Source organism: Dryobates pubescens, chromosome 9, assembly GCF_014839835.1.
Source record: "Dryobates pubescens isolate bDryPub1 chromosome 9, bDryPub1.pri, whole genome shotgun sequence".
Lineage (NCBI taxonomy): Eukaryota > Metazoa > Chordata > Aves > Piciformes > Picidae > Dryobates > Dryobates pubescens.
Window position 1 is genome coordinate 356,825 of NC_071620.1, and position 20,394 is coordinate 377,218.

The 20,394-nt window shown below is 57.5% G+C and overlaps 1 protein-coding gene across 1 annotated transcript in view; it reads left to right on the forward strand.

Moving 5' to 3' along the window:
• Positions 1-20,394, forward strand: part of MYOM1 (myomesin 1) — a 43,471-nt gene that overhangs the window by 15,455 nt on the left and 7,622 nt on the right. Inside the window, exons 14-25 of the mRNA XM_009899401.2 lie at positions 2,520-2,703; positions 5,465-5,639; positions 6,226-6,347; positions 9,555-9,751; positions 10,371-10,497; positions 10,934-11,118; positions 11,501-11,615; positions 12,273-12,429; positions 13,892-13,998; positions 14,117-14,161; positions 17,555-17,691; positions 20,109-20,253. Coding sequence (XP_009897703.2) covers positions 2,520-2,703; positions 5,465-5,639; positions 6,226-6,347; positions 9,555-9,751; positions 10,371-10,497; positions 10,934-11,118; positions 11,501-11,615; positions 12,273-12,429; positions 13,892-13,998; positions 14,117-14,161; positions 17,555-17,691; positions 20,109-20,253 — 1,696 coding nt within the window. The remainder of the gene's footprint in view (positions 1-2,519; positions 2,704-5,464; positions 5,640-6,225; positions 6,348-9,554; positions 9,752-10,370; positions 10,498-10,933; positions 11,119-11,500; positions 11,616-12,272; positions 12,430-13,891; positions 13,999-14,116; positions 14,162-17,554; positions 17,692-20,108; positions 20,254-20,394) is intronic.

Below are 20,394 nucleotides of genomic sequence, written 5' to 3' on the forward strand. Positions count from 1 at the left end.
ACATCCCAGCATGGTGGGGTGGGAAGGGACCTCTGGAGATCATCCAGTCCAACCCCCTGCCAGAGCAGGGGCAGCCAGGGCACACATGAACACATCCAGGTGGGGTTAGGAGACTCCCCAACCTCTCTGGGCAGCCTGCTCCAGGCCTCCAGCAGCCTCACAGGCACAAAGGTTTCCCTTCTCTGCCCCTGGCACCTCCTCTGCTCCAGCTTGCCCCCAGTGCCCCTTGTGCTGTCCTTGGCCATCCCTCAGCAGAGCCTGGCTCCAGCCCTGCACATCTTCATCCCCAGCCATGAGGGCAGCCCTCAGGCTCTGCTCCCAGCTCCCAGCCCCAGCTCCCTCAGCCTGGCCTCATAGGAGATGTTCCACTGCCTGCAGCAGCTCTGTGCCTCTGGGATGGACTCTCTCCAGCAGTAACCTGAGGGCCTTCTTGAACTGAAGGGCCCAGAGCTGGACACAATATTCCAGATATGGCCTCACCAGGGCAGAGCAGAGGGGCAGAACCTCTCTGGACCTACTCACCACAGCCCTTCTAATTCCCCCCAGGATGCCCTTGGCCTTCCTGGCCACAAGGGCACATTGCTGGCTCACAGGCATCCCACCAGGACCCTTTCCCCAGGGCTGCTCTCCAGCAGGTCAGGCCCCAACCTGTCATGGGGCTGTTCCTTCCCAGATGCAGGACTCTACCTTGCTGGATCTCAACCAGCTCAAGGAAGGTGACAAAATGTCTCTTCCAGACCAGAATCCATTTTAATTTCAGTCCCCTGCTGGGGTTTTTTTCATGGCTGCCAGCCTGTAAGATCCTTCAGGCCACCACCATTTTCACTTCTGTCTCATGGCTCACCAACTTTTCTCCCTGTCACTCCTGAGGTGTCATCAAAGGAGCCAAAAATAGCTTCCCTTTATGTGGCATTTTTTTTCATCCCTCATACAAAATCTGGTCTAAATAAATGTTTCACTTAGCAACAAGCTTGGGGAGGATGAAAGGATGCATTTTTGAGTTCCCATCTAAGAAAGCTTTGAAATCCCTCAGAAGCCAGAAAATGTCCTTCATGTGAAGCACAGGGGGTGGAAATCACCATTAATCACTGGTGTTAGTGAACAAGGGCCAGAGTGCTGCTACCCACAGGCCTAAAACCAGCTCAGGGCTTATTTTTTGGCTGGAAAATGAAAATTCTGGAAGCCACCCCAGAACGATGCAGAGGGACACAAGAGCAATGTGTTAATGGTAGAAGCTGTGGAGGCTCCACGCCTAGATGTCTTCAAAGCCAGGCTGGATGGGGCCTTGAACAAGCTGGGCTAGTGGGAGGTGTCCTTGCCCATGGCATGGGGTTGGAACTGGGTGATCTTTGAGATGCCTTCCAACCCAAACCAGTGTCTGATTCTGTGATGTTGGATGTCTGCAGACCTTGGTTTGCAAGTGGTCCAGAACTGGATGTAGTCAATGACACCACTTCCTTCTGCTGGAGAGGACTTTAGCTTTGGTACCTTACAGCCAGCAAAATTTCCGCAGTAGGTGGACAGTTGGCACCTTCACCTGCTGTAACTTCTGCTCACGCTGTAGGAACAGGCTGCCCAGGGAGGTGCTGCAGTCCCCATCCCTGCAGGTGTTCAGAAATGTGGGGACATGGCAGGCAGGGACATGGGTCAATGACTGTGGTGGTGTTGGGTTGATGTGGGACTGGATGATCTTGGAGGTTGTCAGACACTGGAGCAGGCTGCCTGTGGAGGTGGTAGAGTCACCATGCCTGGAGACAGTTCAGGACATGGTCTGAGAGCTGTGTGCAGGGGGCTGCTGGGTTACAGAATCACAGCATCAGCCAGGTTGGAAAAGGCCTGAGAGATCATCAAGTACAACCTATTACCTAACACCCAACACCTCCTGACAACTCAACCATGGCTCCAAGAGCCACAGCCAATCTTTTGTTTTTAACACCCCCAGGGATGGGGACTCCACCACCTCCCTGGGCAGCACGTTCCCATCTTGCTGGGAAGAACTTTCTCCTCAGCTTGAGCCTAAACGTCCCTTGGCACAGCTTGAGACTGTGTCCTCTTGTTCTGCTGCTGGGTGCCTGGGAGCAGAGCCCAACCCCCACCTGGCTCCAACCTCCCTGCAGGGAGTTGCAGAGAGCAAGAAGGTCTCCCCTGAGCCTCCTCTTCTGCAGGCTGAGCAACCCCAGCTCCCTCAGCCTCTCCTCCCAGGGCTGTGCTCCAGACCCCTCCCCAGCTTTGTTGCCCTTCTCTGGACACCTTCCAGCAGCTCAACCTCTTTCCTAAGCTGAGGAGCCCAGAGCTGGACACAGGACTCAAGGGGTGGCCTGAGCAGTGCTGAGCACAGGGCAGAAGGACTTCCCTGCTCCTAGGGCTGTGGCTGGATTGCTGATCTCGGAGGTCTTTTCCAGCCCAAACAATCCCTGGCTCCTGGCCTCTCCCAGTCCAACCGAGTCCCTGCAAGGCCGGGGGGGGCGCGGGGCCGGAGGCTGAGCGGGCAGGGCCTGACGCCGCGGCTGTGCCCGCAGTGCGTGGCGGGCACGGAGGACTGGCAGCGCGTCAACACGGAGACGCCGGTGCGCTCGCCTCGCTTCGCGCTCTTCGACCTGGCCGAGGGCAAGGCCTACAGCTTCCGCGTGCGCTGCTGCAACTCCGCCGGCGTGGGGCAGCCCTCCGAGGCCACCGCCGCCACCGTGGCCGGCGACAAGCTGGGTGAGTGCGGCCCCCTGCCGGGCTGCCCCCTCCCTGAGCGACCTGGGCTGGTGGGAGGGGTCCCTGCCCAGGGAGGGCATGCTGCAACTGGATGAGCTTTGAGGTCCCTCTTAACCCAAACTGTTCGATGGTTCTGTGGTTCCAGGATTCCATGGCTCTGTGAGTCTTATCTTTAAGGTCCCTTCCAACCTAAACCATTCTGTGATTCCATGGTTCCAGGATTCTATCTTTAAGGTCCCCTCCAACTCAAACCATTCTGTGATTCCATGGTTCCAGGATTCTATCTTTAAGGTCCCTTCCAACCTAAACCATTCTGTGATTCCATGGTTCCAGGATTCTATCTTTAAGGTCCCTTCCAACCTAAACCATTCTGTGATTCCATGGTTCCAGGATTCTATCTTTAAGGTCCCTTCCAACTCAAACCATTCTGTGATTCCATGGTTCCAGGATTCTATCTTTAAGGTCCCCTCCAACTCAAACCATTCTGTGATTCCATGGTTCCAGGATTCTATCTTTAAGGTCCCTTCCAACCTAAACCATTCTGTGATTCCATGGTTCCAGGATTCTATCTTTAAGGTCCCTTCCAACCTAAACCATTCTGTGATTCCATGGTTCCAGGATTCTATCTTTAAGGTCCCTTCCAACCTAAACCATTCTGTGATTCCATGGTTCCAGGATTCTATCTTTAAGGTCCCTTCCAACCTAAACCATTCTGTGATTCCATGGTTCCAGGATTCTATCTTTAAGGTCCCTTCCAACTCAAACCATTCTGTGATTCCATGGTTTCATGGTTCTATGGTTCCACAATTCTATGATTCTGTCTTTAAGGTCCCTTCCAACCCAAACCATTCTATGGCTCCACGATTCAGTGGCTCCATGGTTCCATGATTCACAGTCTCACAGTCTCACCAAGGTTGGAAGAGACCTCAAAGATCGAGTCCAAGCTGTCACCACAGACCTCATGGCTAGACCATGGCACCAAGTGCCACATCCAATCCCCTCTGGAACACCTCCAGGGATGGTGACTCCACCACCTCCCTGGGCAGCACATCCCAATGGCAAACGACTCGCTCAGTGAAGAACTTCCTCCTCACTTACAGTCTAAACCTCCCCTGGCACAGCTTGAGACTGTGTCTTCTTGTTCTCAAGTATCAGAAGCCATCAGTGATGTCTTCTCCCTAGCTAGACTCATTTTGGTTTAGGTTGTTGACCCTCTAACACCTGCTCAGATGACAGCTGCAGACCAAGGGAGTCCAGCTGCAGGTAAAGGCTGGCCAGAACCTGAAAGGCTGAAGACAGTGGGAGAGGAAGGGCAAAGGGAAGGAAACACCAGAATCCTTCTTCTCAGAGCCCTCACTGAAACCAAGCCCAGACATCAGCAGAGCTTCACCTTCCTGCTCTGCCAATGCAAACAAGCAGGAATTCCATCCATGCAGACTGATTCCAGGGCAGGAGAAGCCGAGATGTTCCCCACAGCAAAGCACCAGGAGCTACGCCTCCCCCAGCCCTTTGTTTCCAAACTGCAGGGCAGCTCCTGATCCAGCTCCCAGCCTGTCTCTGCTGGCTTCATTTCCAACTCAATTCCTGGGGAGCAAAACAGCTCCTCTTGGAAAACATCTCAGGAGCAAGTCGGTGTCTGACAGGAGCTTGGTTTGTGACTCATCCCGTGGGCTGCAGAGCTCCTCAGTCTGCACCCAGCACACTTTTCCCTCTCAGGAAGCTCCAAGTCACATCCCTGGTGCAGGTGTGCAGCAGGAGGGGATGGACTAAACCTGACTGGAGAGAAATGCCCTCAGTCAGAAGCAATCCCAGAATGCCATCAGGGTGGGGCTGGAAGGGACCCCTGGAGCTGCCCCAGCCCAAGCCCTGCTCCAGCAGGGCCCCCCCAGCAGCTTGCCCAGCAGCACAGTGCCCAGGGGGGGTTGGAAGCTCTCCACCCCAGCAGACTCCACAACCTCTCTGGGCAGCCTGCTCCAGGCCTCCAGCAGCCTCCCCCCAAACCACTTTCTCCTGCTGCTCAGCTGCCACCTCCTGGCTTCCAGGCTCTGCCCCTTGGCCTGGCCCTGGGCACCACTCAGCAGAGCCTGGCCCCAGCCTCTTGCTCCCCACAGCTCCTTCAGCTCTTGCTGAGCATTGCTCAGCTGCCCTCTGGGGCTGCTCTCCTGCAGGCTGCACAGCCCCAGGGCTCTCAGCCTTTGCTGCTGCCAGAGCTGCTCCAGGCCCCTCAGCAGCTCTGCAGCCTGCCCTGGGCTCTCTCCAGCAGCTCTCTGTCTCTCTGGGACTGGGAAGCACAGCACTGGACCCAGCAGCCCAGATGGGGCTGCACTAAGGCAGAGCAAAGGGGCAGGAGAGCCTCCCTTGCCGTGCTGGCTGCACTCTTGTTCTTGCCCCCCAGGACACCTATGGCCTTCCTGGCCACCAGGGCACTTTGCTGGCTCCTGGGCACCTTGCTGTTTCCCAGCACTCCCAGGTCCTCTCCTTGGAGCTGCTTCCCAGCAGGTCCCCCCTCAGCTGCACTGATGCAGGGGGTTGCTCCTTCTCAGGGTCAGAACCCCACACTTGGTGTGGAACCTTACCATCAGGAGCTTGAACCTACTGGTCCTGTCTTGTGGTCCTGCCCTGCTCAATGTAGATCAGAGAAGGCTTTGGAGGGCTAACTGGCCTTTGCCCTGTTGGTGTCCCAGAGAATGTCCCTAAGAATGGTGTGCTGTGTATGTCCTGGCTGGATGCTGGCTCACTGATGTCTGCTTCTCTCCCACAGACGTTCCCAAGGCTCCTAGCCACGTTATGCCAGTGAGGAATACAGACACCTCAGTCCTTGTCACCTGGGCAGAGCCCCCAGATGCCAAGGAGCTGGTTGGGTACTACATTGAGTCAAGTCTGGTTGGATCTGGTCATTGGGAACCATGCAACAACAATCCTGTGAAAGGCACAAGGTAATGGGGGACTTCTAGTGGCCTTTCACTGCTTCAAGTGACCTAGAAGAAAGCTGGGGACAGGCTTCTTCTCAGGGCCTGTGGTGCCAGGCCAAGGGGGGGTGGTTTGGACTCAGAGAGAGGTTGAGGCTGGAGAGAAGGGAGAAATGTTTGCCCCTGAGGGTGGGGAGAGCCTGGCCCAGGCTGCCCAGAGAGCTGGGAGCTGCCCCATGGCTGGCAGCACTGCAGGGCAGGCTGCTCTGGCTGGGGATGTCCCTGCTGGCTGCAGGGGGTTGGGCTGGATGAGCTTTCAAGGTGAGTGAGGTGCTTGGATACATTCTGCATTCCAAGGCCTTCATTCCATGGAATCATTTCATTTCTGAAAGCCCTTCAAGATCAGGTCCAACCACTCTCTAACTCCACAGCTGGTTGGCCTCATGGGTTTGTAAAAGCAGGAGAAACTTTCAGGGAAGAACCCTTTCATTTCCCCCCTGAGACAATGCACAGAACAGTTTGGCTTGGAAGGGGCCTTGAAGACCTTCTAGCTCCACCCAAGGTGGTTGTTTGCTGTGCCACCCTTGCTAATTGCTCCTCTGGGTTGCTGCAGGTTCGTCTGCCACGGGCTGGCCCATGGTGAGAAGTACATCTTCAGAGTCAGGGCTGTCAACGCCGCAGGACTCAGCGAGTTCTCCCAGGACTCGGAGCCCATCGAGGTGAAGGCAGCCATTGGTGAGGGCTCTCCCATTGCTCCTCCCTGCACTCAGCTGGCTTGGGTGTTTAATGCAGTCAGGATGTTTGCAGCCACTCCCTGTAACCAATGCTGCCCACAAACCATCACTGGTTGGCAGCTCCTCTGCTCTCACAGCCACAGGTTCAGGCACTGCACTCTTGTGGACCTGTTCACCTTCCCCATCCAGTCTTCTTCAGGTGCTCCCTGTCAGAGGGCACTGCCAAGTTCACTTCACAGCTGTCCTGGGCCATGGAATGTGGTTCTGCTTTGCTGCTATGGTGCTTATCACCTCTGTGGTGTCTGTCACCCCTGTTGCACACCAGCTCCTGACCCCCACAACTCAACCAAACAATCAGTGCCAGGTGGCTCTTGTGAACCTTCCTAACCCTGCCTGTCCTCCCCCTCTGGATGAGCTCTGGCTGCTTGTCCCTGCCTGGACTAACCCACAGAGATCAATGTGGTCACTAAGCATGAACAGAGTCAGTTGTGCACCATCCTCCCCTTCCTCTGCCTTCTACCTCACAGCCTCACTCCTCAGCCTCAGAGCAGACAGATGTGGCCAGGGGCACTGCAGTGGGATCCTCTGGAGGTGGAAAATCTCAAATGAGGAGATTCTGCCCCTGGGCTCTGCTCTGCTGAGACCCCACCTCCAATCCTGCCTCCAGCTCTGCTGTCCCCAGCAGCAGGAGGACACAGAGCTGCTGGAGAGAGGCCAGAGGAGGCCACAGAGATGCTGCCAGGGCTGGAGCAGCTCTGCTGGGAGCACAGGCTGAGGGAGCTGGGGCTGTGCAGCCTGCAGAGGAGAAGGCTCCAGGGGCTCCTCAGAGCTGCTGCCAGCACCTGAAGGGATCCTGCAGGAAGGCTGCAGAGGAACTGCTCCTGAGGGGGGCTGGAGCCAGGCCCAGCGGGAAGGGTTTGGAGCTGAGGCAGAGTAGGGGCAGAGTGGAGCTGAGGAAGAAGTTGTTGAGTGTGAGGCTGCTGAGCCTCTGGCCCAGGCTGCCCAGGGAGGCTGTGGCTGCCTCCTGCCTGGGGGTGCTGAAGGCCAGGCTGGATGAGGCCCTGAGCAGCTGAGCCTGGTTGAGAGGTGTCCCTGGGCGTGGAGGGGAGGTTGGATCACTGAGCTCTGAGGTCCTTTCCCACCTAGGCCATTCAATGACTCCATGAAAGAGTTGTGCCACGGGCAGGATATTTTTGGCTGCCTGTAGCTCTGCTCAGAGGAGGAGAGGCTGCCTGTGAGCAGCTTGAGATGCATCCCACATGCATCAAACACTGACCTCAGGCCTAATACTGTGTGTGTCCAAGCTGCCACATGTCACACTTTGGCTGTCCCTTCTCTGTGCCCATTCCCTCATCCTGTTGTCTGCATGGAGCAGGACCCAGTTCTGACTCCCAGTGTCTCTGCTGCAGAGGGAGGCTCTCTCCACGCTACGCCCCCTGCGCCGAGCCCTGAGGCTGGTGCACTAACAGCCCGCCGTGCCAGCTGGGAAGGGATGCATGAGGCCTCCCAGCCTGTCTTTGACACTGGGGCTTTGCTGAAGCCTGCTGCTAAGCCTAGCAGAGACGTGTCAGGCAGTAGCTGTGGCGCGCCGGGGCGCGCAGGAGGCCGTGGCGAGGGAGGAGCTCTTATGGACACGGCCGCCCCTGCGCCGCACAGCGCTGTCGTGGAGCAGGCAGGTAGGCCTCACCCCAGGCACGTCCTGACCCTGGAGAAAGGGACCAAGAAGGAGCAGACAGGTGAGAGTTAATCACATAAAGAGATGTCACTGATGGATGCAGCCTCTGCTGTCCGTGCCACAGGTGAATGCAGCCTCCAGCAATGCATCCTCCCCCAGCCCCATTAATTGCACGCTCTGCATCATGGTCATCATGCATGGAATGGTGTCAGGGCCCGCTTCACACGCCTCAGGGGTGACTCAGCCTTCCATTTACTAATCCCACAGCTTTGTGACCACACACTGATGTGCCCAGGATGGGGAATTCTTGCTAAACCACCTCAGTAATCTGCTAGGAGTCTGGTTGCTTCCTGTCTGGGTTATGCACGTGTGAAGGAGACGTCTGATGCTGATGGGAAGTGTGGAGATCTGGGCTGTGGTAGGATGGGTGAAGGTCCTCTGTGGATTTGTACCTGGGATGAAGTTCATGAGCTCTGTGGTGTTAAAAATAGAGGGTTGTGCCACAGATGTTTGCATGCAAGGCCCAGTCACAGGAATGTTCCATTCCTGGTTATCTCCAGTGCCCATGGTCACCCTTCCTTCCAGGAAGGTAGGATGGTGTGGTACGTGCAGCAAGGAAATTGGCACAGTGTGCAAAAGAGAAAGCCAAACCCAACCCAAAGGAAGAAGAAAAACCCAACCCAAAGAAAGCCAAACCCAACCCAAAGGAAGAAGAAAAACCCAACCCAAAGAAAGCCAAATCTAACAAAAGAGAAGCAAAGGCAAACCCACCCAAAAAGCCAAACCCACCCAAAGGCAAACCCAGCCCAGAGCAGAGAGCTGAAGTCCCCTGTGGGTCGGCTTAAAATAAGGCAGCCCAGCAGCTGTGTGAAGCTGTTTCAGCCAGAGGAGCCAGGTCATGGCAGCTGTGCTTGGAACTTCTCCTGTGGGGTTAGTTTTAGTTCCTCATTTCCCACCTTTTGCAAGCCAGCCCTGAGCACTTGGATCAGAGCTGCAACCGCACCACCTCTGTCAGCTTCTCAACCAACAACTGAGGGTGAGAGAGGGGATTCTGCCCCTGGGCTCTGCTCTGCTGAGACCCCACCTCCAATCCTGCCTCCAGCTCTGCTGTCCCCAGCAGCAGGAGGACACAGAGCTGCTGGAGGGAGGCCAGAGGAGGCCACAGAGATGCTGCCAGGGCTGGAGCAGCTCTGCTGGGAGCACAGGCTGAGGGAGCTGGGGCTGTGCAGCCTGCGGAGGAGAAGGCTCCAGGGGCTCCTCAGAGCTGCTGCCAGCACCTGAAGGGATCCTGCAGGAAGGCTGCAGAGGAACTGCTCCTGAGGGGGGCTGGAGCCAGGCCCAGGGGGAAGGGTTTGGAGCTGAGGCAGAGCAGGGGCAGAGTGGAGCTGAGGAAGAAGTTGTTGAGTGTGAGGCTGCTGAGCCTCTGGCCCAGGCTGCCCAGGGAGGCTGTGGGTACCACCTGAACATGGTCACTGAATGCCAGGCTGACACTGACCTGTTGCCTCCTACTGATGTGTTCCTCCTGTTCAACAGCTGCCCCCTCTGCACCCTATGACATCGTGGTGCTGGAGAGTGTCCGTGACTCGATGGTGCTGGGCTGGAAGCAGCCCCAGTCTGCTGGGGGCACCGAGATCACCGGATACTACGTCAACTACCGGGAAGTGGTTGGTGGAGTTCCTGGGAAGTGGAGGGAGGCCAACATCAAAGCTGTCAGTGACAGAGCCTACAGGGTAAGACCTTAGCTTCTCTTGGTGCCTTGAGGGCAGGTGGGACTCCCCAGACTACCCCAGAGGCAGTTTGGGATGAGCTGTGAGTCAGTGTGCAGGCTGCTGAGTGCATCCTGGGACAGCAGGGGTGGGAAGGGACCTCTGGAGACCACCCAGCCCAACCCTCTGCTCCAGCAGGGCCCCCCCAGCAGCTTGCCCAGCAGCACAGTGCCCAGGGGGGGTTGGAAGCTCTCCACACAAGGAAACTCCACAACCTCCCTGGGCAGCCTGCTCCAGGCCTCCAGCAGCCTCACACCAAAGACATGTGGATGCCTCCTCTCTGGAGGTGTTCAAGGCCAGGCTGCATGAAGTCTTGAGCAGCCTGGGCTAGTGGGAGGTGTCTCTAAGGCTCTTTATCTTGGCATAAACTGCACAGAGAAGTTGTGGATGTCCCCTCCATGGAGGTGTTCAAGGTTGGACAGGGCTTTGAGCAACCTGGGCTAGTGGGAGGTGTCCCTGCCCATGGGTCCCTTCCAACCCAACCCATTCAGTGAATCTCTCCAGGCATTCCCATCACACTCGTGTCCCCTGTCACTGTGACACCCTTCTCAGGTCACTAAGTGCCATCTCCTCCATTCTGCAGATTGAAAACCTGAAGGAGAACATGGTCTACCAGTTCCAGGTGGCTGCTGCCAACCTGGCTGGGGTGGGGACACCCTCTGAGCCCAGCCAGCCCTTCAAATGTGAAGAGTGGAGCATTGCTGTGCCTGGTAGGACACTGAGGGGGGATGTGGAGGGTGCTCACAGCCCAAGGGTGCTCTGTGACCCATGATCTAACCCTTGGCTGAACATCTCCAAGGCCAGGGCTGTGAAGGTGAATGGAGACGACCCCTGCTGACCTCAGGGGACTTTAGAGCAGGACATGGGCTTAAGAATTAGTTCAGATCCTAATGTTTGGAGATTGTTTGTTGGGGGGTTTGTTTGATCATGGGCACCTCCTGGAGATGCCAACCTCACCAAGTTGGCTTGGTCCTGGGGCTGGGCTGGTTGGGCCTTCCTTGGGTCCAGACATGGTGTAGAGGAGCTGGAGGTGTCAAGGCAGCTCTGGGCTTACAACTTGCTGTCTGGTTTCTGGAGTCCTAAGGCATCTTTAACCCATTTGGGGATTTCTTTTGATGTCACAACTGCAACCTTCTCCCCTCTCAGGGCCACCCCACGATGTGACATGCACAGAGGTCAGGAAGGACTCCGTGGTTCTGCTGTGGAAGGAGCCAGTTTACACTGGCCGAAGCCCCATCGCTGGGTACTACGTTGATATGAAGGAGCACGAAGCCACGGAGGAGCTCTGGAGAAGTGTCAATGAAAAGCCTCTCCAGAAGAAGTACTTGAAGGTAAAGAGCTTGAGGTGCAGATTCCATGCCTCTAAGGCAGGAGCCATCCTGGATGTCTTCTGGCTCACAGGTCCAGATGGGCACCAGCTCAGATGCTGTGCTGCAGCCACCCTATGCCCTCGGCAGTGCCGGCAGAGGGGCTGCTGTGCTGCAGCCACCCTGTGCCCTCGGCAGTGCCGGCAGGGAGGCTGCCCAGCTGCTGGCTGTGTGTGGAAGCAGCCATCCCTGCAGCTGTCAGCCTGGGGCTGCAGCACACAGAGCAGGGGCAGGAGCAGTGAAGCAAGGGGAGGCAGGAGGCAGGGTTGTGAGGCGTGGGTGTGGCAGCAGGGGAGGCTGGGGGAGGCTGTGGGCACCCACCCGAGGCGTCTCTTGCACGCTGCAGGTGCAGGGCCTGGCGCGGGGCCGGCGCTACGTGTTCCGCGTGCGGGCAGCCAACCAGGCCGGCGTGGGCAAGCCCTCGGACGCCACGGATCCTGTCCTGGCTGAGACACCACCAGGTCTGCTGCCAACCTTCCTTTTTCCTCTCATCCCCCAGCAGGTTCCTCTTTGTGTGATGGGTTTCCAACAGATCTTCTGAGGAGCAGCCGAGGGCCCTGGGGCTGTTGAGTCTGGAGCAGAGGAGGCTGAGGGAGACCTCCTTGCTCTCTGCAGCTCCCTGAGAGGAGGCTGGAGCTAGGGGTGGGGGTGGGCTCTTCTCCCTAGGAACAAGGGACAGGACAAGAGGAGATGGCCTCAAGTTGCCCCAGGGGAGGTTTAGGTTGGACATGGGAAGAAAATTCTTCCCTGAGAGGCTTCTCAAAGCCTGTCCCAGGCTGCCCAGGGAGGTGGTTGAATCCTCACCCCTGGAAGTGTTTCCAAGAAGCAGGGCTGTGGTGCTGAGGGCCATGGGGCAGCCCCAGCCTTGCTGGAGCTGGAGAATGGTTGGACTGGGTGAGCTTGAAAGGTCCTTTCTCCCCCAGGCCAGTCCATAATTCTTTGGCAGCTGATGCCTGCTGCTCTCCTGGCTGTGTGTTAGACCCAGGACTGTTCCTGGGAACCCAGGCAAGGTTTGCAGCAGCTCCTGGGGCTGCTTCAGCCAGCCTACGACTGATACCGGACAGCTTGCTCTGCTGCCCTCTCTGAGCTCCTGGAACTGCCCTCTCCTGCTCCTCCAGGAACCAAGGAGGTGGTGGTTGAAGTAGATGACAACGGAGTCATTTCCCTCAACTTTGAGTGTGAGAAGATGTCTCCAGGCTCCAAGTTTGTTTGGTCCAAGAATTATGAACCCATTGAGGATGACTCCCGACTGAACATCGACACCAAGGGCGGCAAGTAAGGACCACAACCTTCTTGTGCCTTCAGGGACCAGGAGTGGCCACAGAAGGCCTTGAGCAGCCCAGTTGAGGCCTTGAGCAGCTGAGTCTAGTTGAGAAGTGTCCCTGGGCATGGTGGGGAGCTTGGAGTAGATGCTCTGAGATCCCTTCCAACCCAAACCAGTCTAGGATTGTATGATAGCCATCCCTGTGTGTCTGACCTGGCCAGGGGGTTCCAGCAATCCATCCCTGTGTGTCTGACCTGGCCAGGGGGTTCCAGCAATCCATCCCTGTGTGTCTGACCTGGCCAGGGGGTTCCAGCAATCCATCCCTGTGTGTCTGACCTGGCCAGGGGGTTCCAGCAATCCATCCCTGTGTGTCTGACCTGGCCAGGGGGTTCCAGCAATCCATCCCTGTGTGTCTGACCTGGCCAGGGGGTTCCAGCAATCCATCCCTGTGTGTCTGACCTGGCCAGGGGGTTCCAGCAATCCATCCTTGTGTGTCTGACCTGGCCAGGGGGTTCCAGCAATCCATCCTTGTGTGTCTGACCTGGCCAGGGGGTTCCAGCAATCCATCCCTGTGTGTCTGACCTGGCCAGGGGGTTCCAGCAATCCATCCTTGTGTGTCTGACCTGGCCAGGGGGTTCCAGCAATCCATCCCTGTGTGTCTGACCTGGCCAGGGGGTTCCAGCAATCCATCCTTGTGTGTCTGACCTGGCCAGGGGGTTCCAGCAATCCATCCCTGTGTGTCTGGCCTGGCCTTGAGGTCCATCTCATGACTGTTATCTCCAGCAATTCCACATGTAGACCATTTGGAAACTGGAGCTCACAGAGGAGTGAGAGCTGCAGCCTGGGCAGAGAGAGAGGAATCTGTGCTCTGTCACCCCACAAGCTGTCAATCAAGGCAAATTCTTAATGAACTGTTATTAATGATTCCTCCTCTTGTTATGCTAAATGTCCAATGGATGAAATGATCTGGCTGCTTGTTCCTGCTTCTGCCATGTTCCCCCTTCAGAGGTGCTACAGTAAGCAGGAGTTAAGGTGGCATCACCAGGGCTTGGTATGCCAAATTCCAGTGCTCTGCAAGTCTCCTGCAGGCCTCAGCAGAGGCAGGCAGAGGCCTGCAGCCCAGCTTCCTGCAAAGGCAGAGGTGCAGCCCAGGAGGTGTCAGCAGAAGGTGACACAAGGCTCTTCTGCCTGCATTTTTAGACCTAAAGGAGAGGTTTGGTTCAGACCAACCTCATCTTTTGACTAAAAGGTTGGACATGAGGAACAATTTCTCTGCTGCAGGAGTGGTCAGGGCTTGGCACAGGCTGCCCAGGGAGGTGGTGGAGTCCTCATCCCTGGAGGTGTTGCAGAAACCTGTGGCTGTGGCACCTGGGGCCGTGGTTTGATGGCCATGGTGAGGCTGGGTTGAAGGTGGAGCTGGGTGATCTCAGAGGGCTTTTCCCACTCAAACAGTGCTTTTCTTCTTGTCTCAAGGTCAAAAGCTTCCTTTAAGGATCTGGGAGAAGAGGACCTGGGCATTTACTCCTGTGTGGTGACAGACACAGACGGGGTCTCAGCCAGCCACACGATTGATGAGGAAGGTAGGCACCATGGCTCTGCACCACTCCTCTTCCCCTCCCCAGCTGCTTTGCCCTGCTGCCCTCTCAGCTCCATGGGGCCCACAGGCATCTCAGATGATTTCTGCCCTGTCTCTTGCAGAGATGAAACGTCTGCTGGCCCTAAGCCACGAGCACAAGTTCCCAAGTAAGTGACTCTGAGCTGGCTGCGGGGCGCTGCTCTGTGCGGGAGAAACCTTCCACATGTGGGTGGGGAGGGCCTGGCCCAGGCTGCCCAGAGAGGTGGCAGCTGTCCCATGCCTGGTACCATTGCAGGTCAGGTGGTTTGGAGCTCTGAGCAACCTGCTCCAGTTGGGGATGTCCCTGGACTGGATGGCCTTGAGAGGTCTCTTCCCACCCAAAGCATGCCATTTCCATACCCTTTTCAAGCCCTTTCCAGCCCAAACCATTCCAGACTGGACATGAGGAGAAATTTCTTTGCTGCAAGAGTGGTCAGGGATTGGCACAGGCTGCCCAAGGAGGTGGTGGAGTCCCCATCCTTGGAGATGTTCAAGAAACATGTGGCCATGGCACCTGGGGCCATGGTTTGGTGGCCATGGTGGGCTGGGTTAGAAGGTATTGAGTAGCAGGTTGGACTTGATGCACTACGGACTGGCTGGCGGCCAGGCACCAGTGGTGTCCCCCAGGGATCAGTGCTGGGCCCCATCCTCTTCAACATCTTCACTGACGATCTGGATGAGGGGATTGAGTCAGTCATCAGCAAGTTTGCAGATGACACCAAGCTGGGAACAGATGTTAGTCAGTTAGAAGGTAGAGAGGCTCTGCAGAGGGACCTTGACTGACTGGACAGATGGGCAGAGTCCAACAGGATGGCATTCAACAAGTCCAAGTGCCAGGGGCTGCACTTTGGCCACAGCAACCCCATGCAGAGCTACAGGCTGGGGCCAGAGTGGCTGAGAGCTGCCAGGCAGAGAGGGACCTGGGGGTGCTGATTGACACCTGCCTAAACATGAGCCAGCAGTGTGCCCAGGTGGCCAAGGAGGCCAAGGGCATCCTGGCCTGCATTAGGAATAGTGTGGCCAGCAGGAGCAGGGAGGTCATTGTGCCCCTGGACTCTGCATTGGTTAGGCCACACCTTGAGTCCTGTGTCCAGTTCTGGGCCCCTCAGTTTAGGAAGGACATCGAGACACTTGAAGGTGTCCAGAGAAGGGCAACAAGGCTGGGGAGAGGCCTTGAGCACAGCCCTGTGAGGAGAGGCTGAGGGAGCTGGGGTTGCTTAGCCTGCAGAAGAGGAGGCTCAGGGGTGACCTCATTGCCCTCTACAACTACCTGAAAGGTGGTTGTAGCCAGGAAGGGGTTGGTCTCTTCTCCCAGGCACCCAGCACCAGAACAAGAGGACACAGTCTCAAGCTGTGCCAGGGGAGGTTTAGACTCGAGGTGAGGAAAAAGTTCTTCACTGAGAGAGTCGTTCGTCATTGGGATGTGCTGCCCAGGGAGGTGGTGGAGTCCCCGTCCCTGGAGGTGTTCAAGGGGAGATTGGACGTGGCACTTGGTGCCATGGTCTAGTTGTGAGGTCTGTTGGGACAGGTTGGACTTGATGATCCTTGGGGTCTCTTCCAACCTTGGTTATACTGGTTATACTGTCTTGAAGGTCTTTTCCACCCTTAATGATTCTGGGACCCTGTGTTCCTATGCTAATAAAGCTCCTGCCATCATCCGGCAGTGAGGTCACTGTAAGGCAAGGAAAACAATCCTGCGCTCCTGTGGATCAGCCATGAAAGCTCAGCCCCATCTCCAGACCTTCTCTGCTGAGCTTCACCCCCATTCTGAGCACAGTCCCTGTTGCTAGGCACTTCTGACTCTGCAGGAGCTCAGCTGCTGCCTGCTCCCTGCTGCTGAGCTGCTCTGAGCTGGAGCTGCTGCTGAGAAACATCTGCAGCCAGGCACTCCATGGGAAAATCCCAGAATCCCAGCCTGGGCACCACTCAGCAGAGCCTGGCCCCAGCCTCTTGCCCCCCACAGCCCCTTCAGCTCTTGCTGAGCATTGCTCAGCTGCCCTCTGGGGCTGCTCTCCTGCAGGCTGCACAGCCCCAGGGCTCTCAGCCTTTGCTGCTGCCAGAGCTGCTCCAGGCCCCTCAGCAGCTCTGCAGCCTGCCCTGGGCTCTCTCCAGCAGCTCTCTGTCCCTCTGGGACTGGGGAGCCCAGAGCTGGCCCCAGCACTGCAGCTGTGGCCTCAGCAGGGCAGAGCAGAGGGTTGCTGCCCTCCAGAACATGGCTTGGGAAAGGCTGTGCCAGGGTGGTGGTGCTGGGAGAAAATCATCTGCTCCACCTGCCCCTGCTCTGAGTGCCCAGAGCTGCTGTGCTCATGGGGTGGGAAACCTCCTGAGCACCAGGCTGGGCAAGGCCTGAGGCAGCTGCTAGTGGTGCTGAGGGCAGGGTTTGGTGGTGACCTGGCAGGGCAGGGTTCATGACTGGACACAATGACCTGAAAGGGAAATGGACCTCTCATTGTGCTTGGGAGGTTGTGGGCTGGCAGCTCTACTCCAGCAGGCCCCACAGGCACTTAGGATGGTACAAGGAGACAGCAGAGTGCCTCAGGCCCTGTCCTCTCCTGCCTTTGCCATGGGCAGGGCTACAGGCCCAGCCCTGCCCAAGCTGTCACACAGTGGGTGCCCTGCTCCTGCCCTGTGCTCAGCTCTGATGCCCAACCAGACTTCACCCTGCTGAGAAGGTGGAGAGCAGGGCAGAGGCCACAGCCAGCACCTGGGCTGCCCACAGCAGGATGTGTGTGGAGAGCCTCAGCAGCCACTTGGAGAGATGGAAATGGTGGAAGCCAAGAACCTGAGCAGGAGGAGAAAGTGGTTTGGGGGGAGGCTGCTGGAGGCCTGGAGCAGGCTGCCCAGAGAGGTTGTGGAGTCTGCTGGGGTGGAGAGCTTCCAACCCCCCCTGGGCACTGTGCTGATGGGCAAGCTGCTGGGGGGGCCCTGCTGGAGCAGGGGCTGGGCTGGGGGAGCTCCAGAGGGCCCTTCCAGCCCCTCCAAGCTGGGATGAAAAAGCAGGAGCAGTCCAAGCTTCCCTGCAGTCTGTAACCCTTGGCACCTTTTTTCCTGCTACCAGAGGATTTGGTCCCTACATGGCCAAGTTCCATTCTCCAGAGGGGCCCCACTGTCCTGGGGAGACTGGGAGGGTGTGCAGACACTTGGTGGCTTCTGGAAAAGGAGCCTCCAGTGAGCAGTGGAGCACTGAGCAGGGTGCCTACAGCTATCTCCCAACCCTCAGCCCAGCAGCTGCCTTTCTGCCCTGGGGTGGTGCTGGAATGGGATGTGGTGCCCCCAGCCTGAATCCCTTTGGTGTCTCACAGTAACAGTGGCCACCAACTTGTTGAGGACCTGGACATGGGTCTCCACTGTGCAGAGGCACTTCCAGTTGGCCTTTGAAGTAGCCTGGTGGCAGAATGGAGCAGAAGTCATCAGAAGGTTCAGTTCTGTCTGTCCTCCCATGCGGATGTGGGTGCAGAGATCTTGTGGCTGTCCCAAGAGCTACCAGGAGCTGGTTAACTTCTTTCCTTTCTTCTTCCCAGCTGTCCCACTCACCTCTGAGCTGGCAGTGGAGATCTTGGAGAAAGGAGAAGTCAGGTTCTGGTTGCAAGCTGAAAAGCTGTCTGGCAATGCCAAGGCCAACTTTGTCTTCAATGACAAGGAGATCTTCAATGGAGAGGTGGGTCCTGCCTGGGGCTCTGTGTGTCTGTGGGCATCAGGGGGTTCTTTACCATGAGAATAGAAGAGAAGAGAAGAATAGAATCAACCAGGTTGGAAGAGACCCTCAAGATCATCCAGTCCAACCTATCACCCAGCACCATCTGATCAACTCAACCCTGGCACCAAGCACCCCATCCAGTCTCCTCCTGAACACCTCCAGGGATGGAGACTCCACCACCTCCCTGGGCAGCACATCCCCAGGGCCAATCTCTCTTGCTGGGAAGAACTTCTTCCTCACCTCCAGCCTGAACCTCCCCTGGCACAGCTTGAGACTGTGTCCTCTTGTTCTGCTGCTGGGTGCCTGGGAGCAGAGCCCAACCCCCACCTGGCTCCAGCCTCCCTTCAGGGAGCTGCAGAGAGCAAGAAGGTCTCCCCTGAGCCTCCTCTTCTGCAGGCTAAGCAACCCCAGCTCCCTCAGCCTCTCCTCCCAGGGCTGTGCTCCAGACCCCTCCCCAGCTTTGTTGCCCTTCTCTGGACACCTTCCAGCAGCTCAACCTCTTTCCTGACTTGAGGAGCCCAGAGCTGGACACAGGACTCAAGGGGTGGCCTGAGCAGTGCTGAGCACAGGGCAGAAGGACTTCCCTGCTCCTGCTGGCCACACTCTGCCTGCTGCAGGCCAGGATGCCCTTGGCCTTCCTGGCCCCCTGGGCACACTGCTGGCTCCTGTTCAGCTGCTCTCCACCACTCCCCCCAGGTCCCTCTCTGCCTGGCTGCTCTCAGCCACTCTGCCCCCAGCCTGTAGCACTGCCTGGGGTTGCTGTGGCCAAAGTGCAGCCCCTGGCACTTGGCTGTGTTCAGTCTCCTGCCTTTGGCCTCTGCCCCTCTGCCCAGCCTGGCAAGGTCCCTCTGCAGAGCTCTCCTCCCCTCTCACAGCTCAACTCCTGCCCCCAGCTTGCTGTCAGCTGCACATTTCCTGCTGCTGGACTCCATCCCCTCCTCCAGATCCTCAATGAAGATATTGACCAGGCTGGGGCCCAGCACTGAGCCCTGGGGCACCCCACTGGTGCCTGGCTGCCAGCTGGCTGTGGCACCATTCACCACCACTCTCTGGGCTCAGCCTCCAGCCAGTTCCTCACCCAGCTCAGAGAGCTGCTGCCCAAGCCATAGCCAGGAGTGCTCATCTCCAACATGCTTCCAGATCCTGTCCCACCCTGGGGCCTTGCCAGGAGAAGCAGCACTGGAAGCACCCTTGGAAAGGTTGTCACCACAGCTCTGGAGGCCTCAGCACAGGAAGAACATGGACCTGCTGGAGCAGGGCCAGAGCAGGCCACACAGGGATCCATGGAGCTGCTGACACCTCCTCTGTGCCAACTGGAAGGGCACAGGAGAAGTTCTACCCAAGAAGCAGAGTCCTACATCTCTGAAGGAGAGCCCTGAGCCCTCCTTGGAAGAGGACAGAAAGTACAGAGGAGGACTTCATGCAGTCTGCCTGGACTGCAGCAAGGCCTTTGCCACCATCCCCCACAGCAAGCTCCTGGCCAAGCTGGCAGCCCCTGGCTTGGGCAGCAGCTCTCTGAGCCTGTTATGCCAGGCCAAGGGGGGATGGTTTGGACTCAGGGAGCTTGAAAGTGAAGAGAAGGGAGAGATGTTTGACACTGAGGGTAGGGAGAGCCTGGCCCAGGCTGCCCAGAGGGGTGGGAGCTGCCCCATGGCTGGCAGCACTGCAGGTCAGGTTGGTTGGGGTTCTAACCAGCAGCAGATGTCCCTGCTGACTGCATCTAAATGACCTTTAGGGTCCCTTCCCACCTAACCCCTCCTATGATCCCATGGTTCCCTGACCTCCTGCAGCCCTTGTGAGAGCCACATGTTCTGGCAATTGCTAGGGACCTTCAGAAAGGCAGGGCCAGGCCAGCAGCTCCTGTGGGCTGCCCAGGAGCCCAGATCCATCCTACCTCCTCCACGGATGGCCCTCTGCTTGCTTCCTGCCTCTCTTTGCTGTCTGGGGGAGCTGATGACACCAAGAGCAAAGCCCCAAGGGGCTGTGTGCAGCAGCAGGTGTGACTCCCAGAGTGGGGCCCATGGCATGGCCTGGTGGCAGGCAGAGGTGGAGCACTGCTGTTGTGAGGAGACATCTGCACCTTCCCCGTGGGACTGAGCGTGGTGCCCAGCAGGCACCGGGCATGGCACACAGGGGTCCCATCCAAGCCCCACCATGCTGGGCTCCTGGGCTTTCTGATGCCCTCGGTTGTGTGGTCAGAGCTGGAGCTAGAGGTGGTGAGGGGCTGGATAAAGACAAGGGAGCCCTGCTGGGTCAGAGCTGGACTGGATGACCTTTGCAGGCCTCTTCTAGCCAGAGATGTCAGCTCAGGGCAGCACAGAACAGGCATCTCCTGCCCATGGCACCCACTAATGGCTGCTTGGCTTCCTTTCCTGAAGAAATACAAGATGAAGGTGGACCAGAAGACAGGCCTGGTTGAAATGGTCATGGAGAAGCTCGAGGAGAAGGATGAAGGGACTTACACTTTCCAACTGCAGGACGGCAAAGCCACCACCCAGTCCAGCCTGGTCCTCATTGGGGACGGTAAGGAGCTCCGTGCTGCACAGCAGCCCAGAACAACGACCCTGGGCTGCCATCCTCAGCTCCCACTCTCCTCACTGCCAGTTGCAGGGGGGGTTTATGTCCCAGTGCTTAACCTTCTGCTTCTGCTGCTCTTGACCCCCA